The 6,573-nt window shown below is 41.1% G+C and overlaps 1 protein-coding gene across 1 annotated transcript in view; it reads left to right on the top strand.

Annotated features, from left to right (window-relative positions):
- The window catches only part of LOC107575142 (uncharacterized), a 16,112-nt gene that overhangs the window by 5,062 nt on the left and 4,477 nt on the right, over positions 1-6,573 (top strand). The window contains exons 4-11 of the mRNA XM_016261555.1: positions 569-719; positions 979-1,090; positions 1,762-1,949; positions 2,420-2,637; positions 2,772-2,856; positions 3,009-3,176; positions 3,341-3,377; positions 3,483-5,687. Coding sequence (XP_016117041.1) covers positions 569-719; positions 979-1,090; positions 1,762-1,949; positions 2,420-2,637; positions 2,772-2,856; positions 3,009-3,176; positions 3,341-3,377; positions 3,483-5,687 — 3,164 coding nt within the window. The remainder of the gene's footprint in view (positions 1-568; positions 720-978; positions 1,091-1,761; positions 1,950-2,419; positions 2,638-2,771; positions 2,857-3,008; positions 3,177-3,340; positions 3,378-3,482; positions 5,688-6,573) is intronic.

Consider the following 6,573-nt stretch of genomic DNA (forward strand, 5'->3'; position numbering starts at 1 on the left):
AAAAGTCATTACACTGTGCTTTACAATTACATTCTTGGTTCACTTTTTCACTTGGTGAAGGTATTCTACCATATTTTTTAGCACAAACAAAGCAACAGTATTTACAATAAAAAAATCCCCATTTTTCAGTTCTAATAACTAATGGTAATTCTAGTACAAATACCATGTTAAGTTTATAAAGAATTTTTCTGTTTTAAATACTCCATAGACTTCCATTGAAAGTGTCTTACTGTACATGTTTTGTTTGTTCTTTCAAACTAGGGTACACGTTTAAATTATTTTCTGTGGTAAACAAAAAACCACAGATGTTGCTGATTGAGCTAAACACATATTTAACCCAGAACATTCCTGTAATGTTATGAGGTGTAATGTTCAGCAGCAATAGTTTACAACTGCTTATGTAAAACTGTGCTGATTAACATTAGAAAAAATAGCATCAATCCTGTGCACAAATATTTTTCCTTTTCTCCAAATATTATAATGCACCCCCTTACAGCTGGAAATCAAGTTTAATTAAAATTGGTGTTTAATCTCATTATATGCTTCATTATGGCACTGCTCCTTTTAGGTTGGCACAGCCTCTCGCTCACTGTTTACTGTAGCAGCGAATGGCTCCCTCATTCTGCGTCCTCTCAGTAAAGACCACCAGGGGGAATGGGAGTGCAGCTCCACCAACCGAGTAGCCACTGTATCTGTCAGAACAACAGTCCTTGTGCTGGGTAAGACTTGAAGCATCTAGATCATTACTACTGCACTTGGGCCATGTGATGTTTACTGTAACAGTAAGCACAGACATATTCTGTGTTCATTTTGGGCTTGAATCTTAGCTAAATAAAAGCCCTAAAGGGGCTAAAGGAAATCTAGTGGCCCCTGAGATAGTTGAGTAGTCCTCATCTAGATTGAACTTGCAACTTGCTGTCACATCTCATGTATCACACTACATATGTCACACATATCTTGTTTCCTTCTGATTCACAGGTACAAGTCCACATGCAGTGTCATCAGTATCTGTGATCCCAGGAATTAACCAGGCCAATGTCTCTTGGGTAGCTGGCTTTGATGGAGGATATGCCCAGAAATTCACTGTCTGGTTGGTGATAGAGTTCATCTCTGTAAATCTTAAGTATTTTCAAATTGTAGTCTGTCACACTCTATTTTTTTGTAATAAGAGCAGTGCTTATCTAATAAATTTACTCTAAATGCAAAACAGTGCAAAGCAGAGTCACAAAGCTGCACGCACAAAACAAATCTCAAGAAAGTGCACAAATCAAAAACTACAAAAACTGTAGCGTTTTGTCGTGCAGCATTGCTATTAGTTGGTAAAAATGTCACTTTAACATTTTTTTTAGCTAATTTTACGCTACTGAAAAAAGTTAGTAGTGTTGTTGCTACTTTTCACTGGATGGTTTAAGCCTGTCTTCATAAATCTTTTTTTTTGTTTTTGAAAACTTGCTAACTGTTACGATACACTGCTGTGGGAAGAACGTAGGAGACACGGAGTAGCATTCACAGTCTTTAATTACGAAAACACGGGATAATCCACAATAGGAGCTGGGCAAACACACGTAGAAACAAATAGACCTGACACAAACTGAACAGACTAGGACTTTTAAACACAGGGCAATCAGGGAAACACAGGTGACATCAATGGAACATAATCAAACTAGCCGAGGACAGGAACATTACCAAATAAGGAAACATAGGAAGGACTACGGGGGCAAAACAGGTCCAAAAGTCTGACACTAACATTCTTTTTTTCAGGTATAAGCAGGTGTCAGCAGAAAGGAAAGAGGAAAAGCAAGAGTGGTTATCTTTCTCAGACCTCTCCACTGAGAACAGTCTGTTGGTCACCAATCTTCTTCCTGCTACTGAGTACCAGTTCAGTGTTATGGCCCAAAATAAAATTGGCACTGGGCCCTTCAGTGAAATCACCACCATCACAACTCTGGGTAAACATTAGATGTGCATAAGAAACTTTCAAGACCCTATGAAATGGTTTTATGAACCTAGTTTTCATGGCCGCGAACCATGATTTGTTATATTCTGTTGCTATTAAGTGACACATGATATTAGGAGGATGGAATTTAATTGAACAAACTATTGTACATATAAAGAAGAGAAAGCCTGTACATTTGAGTTTGAATATCTCCTAATTTTCATCAATTTTAATTAATTTCGTCATTTTCTAGAAATGTACTAGCATATAGATGGCCTCAAAGCTAATAGACATGGTCTAAAAGCCACAGAACTCCAATTTTGATTTCATTGGGTCTTTAAAACCACATAGTCTGTGTGCTGGCTACCTCATGCAGACTCAAATTAATGTTAAACCATCTGTATTTATGCTACACACTGTGAATAATTGAATAAAAGCAAGCTGTTCATTTCAGTCTCTCTCATTTAATATTTTATTTTACAGATTCACTTCCTGTTGTGGTCAAGCTGGTACCACCTATAAATCTCTCAATCAATAAGAGTTCAGAGGGAATTCTTCTGTGGTGGTCAGTGCCTCAGTCCCATTCTCCACACATTGACAGTTTTGTCGTACAGTCACGCCTTGAAGGAGGGGAATGGATTAATCTGAAAGAGAACATTAGCCCAGTTGAGAGTCAAATCTTTCTTCCAGGGTTATGTAAGGTAAATGTTCTCGAAGACATGATCTGAGATTTTCACGAATCAGTCAGCTTGTCATTTTTGATAAATGCAACCCATTCTCCCTTTGCTTTCATCCTTATTTTGACATTTTTCTCACGATGTATCACTCTCTGAAGGACTGCAAATATGAACTGAGGCTTCTCTCTCAACGTGGAGATCAGCTGAGCATGCCCAGTCCATCAATCAGTGTCTCCACCATCGGTTAGTGCTTCACACATTCCCTGTTCTAATCACCTACTTGTAATATTTCCTTCAGAAATTGTTAGAATTTATTACTCTAAGCTATACTTATAATAAAATCTATAAGTCTTTTCACATACCCAACCATTAAAACCTTTCTTTGCGCTCTGCAGGAATGAATATGCACCCAGCCAGTTCCCGCCTCCTAGACTTTCCTGACCAGCTAATGGCTGGTGTTATGGGTGGAGTAGGACTCCTTTGTCTTGCTCTTATCCTGACCCTGGCAATAGTCTGTTTCATTTTTCACAAAAGGAACCGAAGGCGTAGGCAGAATGTCAAGGGTAAAGAAACAACACTTTGAACTGCTTAGAACTGTTCTAACAGTCTGCCTCAATGTATCCATCTTAGAAGATGCTCTCACTCCTTTACCCCATATTGTTATTCCTCATGCATGATCATTTATCCTGTCACTCATTCCATTGTAAAATTGGTTCCCTCCTTTCAGATCTCCCTCCTGCAATAAATAATAACCCTTCTGAAAAGTAAGTTCACCACTCTCACCTCATGAAACCCTTTTTCATTGCCCACATTTTTCCTATTCATTGCAGCCATTTTGGAATGTACTAAATTCCTATCCTTGACCTTAGCAGCCCTGACAACACCCTGAACCAAAGGCTCCTACCAGCTCGTCCACTCTCCTACACTTCCTCTTCTTCCAATCACTCCTCCCTTGAAAAGTCTAGTCACAGTGATTTTCATGCCCAGCGGCAACATCTCCTGCCTCAAGCTCACCCTCCATCCCACCATTCCCCCCCTGAGAGCCATCTCCAACAGACGTCACTTGCCCCTGTGTCCTCTGTGGAGTTCATCCACCGTGGTCCTGACGGACGCTTTATTGTCGATTCTTGTGAAGATGCCAATATTGTCAGTTCTCAGATCAAGAGAAACCCAAGTCAAAACTCCCATCGGTCATCAGAAAGAAACAGGAGCTTCAGAATCCAGAAATCCCAGTCTTTGAGATCCTACAGGGATGAAAGAAAAAAGCCACCTTTTGTCCTTTCAGTGGATCTTCCACCTTTCGCATCAGATATCCCTTCTTCTAGCAGAACACGATCTATGGCTAAGCACCTTTCATTGAACGGACATTACATGCCCATTCTGGAGCAAGAGTTCTTGGATGGACCAGACCAGACAAGTCTCTCATCAGATAATAGTGACTCTTTTCTCTATCCTCATTCAGAAAGTACTCTGGGTCGGCAGTCCGTGAAACAAGGTACCAAACACTCTACAGCCAGTAACCTGGTTTTGCAGATGGAGCATGAGAGGGAACAAGGAAACCTAAGTCGCTGTTTATCTTTAGCTCGGGAGAGAGAGGAGCTTGAAAAGGAACTGCGCAAGTACACTGTTGATCGAAATCCATATAGTCATGAACAGACAGATGATGAGTATGGAAGAATCTGGAAAGTTCGAGAAACCTCAACTCCTCAGGGTAACTACCAAGCCATTAGACAAAGCCTTTTATCTGAGAATGCCAGCATGTTGAAGGAAAGAGCTGCCTCTTGCATTCCATGGGAGGAAAGACACAGGATTTCTTCTGCAAGCTTGGTCCCCCTACATACCTCTCATGGAAAGGATACCAAGTATAGGCAGAATCAGCAAGGTTACTATTCCATCCAGAGATCTAACTACCAAAGGTCTCGTAGTCTAGACAGAGGGGAACACCAAAAATCACAAACATTGGACCGAAGACGAAGCAGAACTCCTGTTGAGTCAAGTCTTGGCCGTGTAATGGATGAACCCTTAATCTACAAATTGGAGAATACCCAAACAGATGTAGGGCATAAAGGTCAGAGGACCTCAAGCAGAAGTCAACATTATTTTGACCCATGTATTTATTCATCCTCAGACAATCAGCAGAGGCAGACCATAGAAAGAAGCACTAGACAGATAAATCCAACTAGTGTTTATTCAGAGATGAGTGTAGATGGCCCTGATCTTGAGAGCCAGTCTCCATATTCAAGGTCCATGCTGGGCTCAGATCACAGTTATGAGACTCTAGATTATGACCGACCCAGATTATCAGATCTTGTAAATGACAGATCAGTAGAGTCAGGACATGCAAGTTTAAGAAAGCAGCAGACGTTGAACAATTGGTCGAGCAAAACTGTATCTCAAATCAATGTCTCTGGAACAATGCCTCGGAAGACAAAGTGTCTGGGGTCAAACAATTGTAATCGCCACAAGAGCACCCAAAGTTTAGACTCAAAATTATACAAGGACCATTTTTTGACCCCTAATGCTTGGATAGACTCGCTGACACTTGGTCGAGATTCTACAACATCCCCCTTTGCATGCAGACCCAACTCGGTGGCAGATAAGCCTAAAAGTAGTCCTAGTTTGCAAACAGATTCATCTGTGCCTTTAGAAAGTCAAACACAAGACCCCCATCATCAGGCTTCTAAATCATATAATAGCTCTATGAATAACTCACAATCCCGCAAAAAGCTAGTGTCGGGACATAGCACTCATGCTGCCTTATCAACAGGGGGTTCTAGCTGGCCTCGGCCTTATTGCCCTTCTCTGCCAGCCTTGCCATCTGGAAGACGAAGCCAAAGCCAAGAGGGGGAGAGAGAGGAGGAAGATGAAGATGGGCAGGAAGTTGATGTGGAAATGAACAGATACAGGAAGAGTTCCGAGACAGAGGGAAGCTACAGGAGTTATGCAAGCCAAAGCAGTGGCAGAGGCAGCATGGATGCACCTAACAGCAGGCATTTCTCTCTCAGCCCTCCTCTGACCAGCTCTCCAGAGACCACAGAGGACAGTGAACGTCCTGAGCCTGAACGGCATGAAAGGTACAACTGGCTGTTCTTTGCCTTTCTCCATATATTTATCTTAAGCTGTTTCTAATGATTTCAATTAATTTGTATGATTGATCCCCTTACAAAAAGTACTATGGGTACTCTTAGTATCTGCATTGATAATATCATGTTTTTTTAACAGAAGACCATGGTATTACCATGTGTTTTTGGACTTGCATTTAATACCACAGTTTGTGTATACCATGGTACTTAGGGTGGAAATTCATGGATAGATTCTGAGATCTTCCGAATACATTGCAATTCTCTCTGGAATCCATTCTAAGCTTAGATTTTAACAGCAGATGGCGCTCTAGTCTAGTTTTTATCCGCACACTCAAATCCTCATGAAGAAGAGTGCTGAAGGGCGCTTGTGCATTCGGCTGAGTCATGTAATTTCACCTCGGCTCAGAATGCTTTTATGACACGAGATTAATGTAAACACAGCCCACTGTGAACACCTTTGTAATTCGCTTCAACCTTTTCGAATTTTATGAATTATTATTTTAGGTTCAAGTGTGTGTAAAGGTTTGGAAACAAGCAGAAAACAGCTGTTTCTAAAGCATGCAGTGCCATCTGCTGTTCAAAACTAAGACTTGAGAAAGAATCGCGATGCATTCAGAAAATCTCAGAATCGATGCTGAATAATTTCTCGATTCACGATGCATCGATTTATTTTCCCAGCCCTAATGGTAATACCATGTTTGGCTACTGCTATGATAATACAATAGGTTTTTTGAATACTATATTGCCCCAGGACTTTTATTTAAGGCAGGGGACTCCAACTCTGTTCCTGGAGAGCTACCATCAGTGTTCAAACTATACCGTGGACTTTGGGGGAGCCCACATGTTTCTTTTTTTATAACGGGGGGGGGGGGGGGGG

The sequence above is a fragment of the Sinocyclocheilus grahami genome, unplaced genomic scaffold (genome assembly GCF_001515645.1).
Source record: "Sinocyclocheilus grahami isolate Dianchi unplaced genomic scaffold, SAMN03320097.WGS_v1.1 scaffold2481.1, whole genome shotgun sequence".
In the NCBI taxonomy this organism is placed as follows: domain Eukaryota; kingdom Metazoa; phylum Chordata; class Actinopteri; order Cypriniformes; family Cyprinidae; genus Sinocyclocheilus; species Sinocyclocheilus grahami.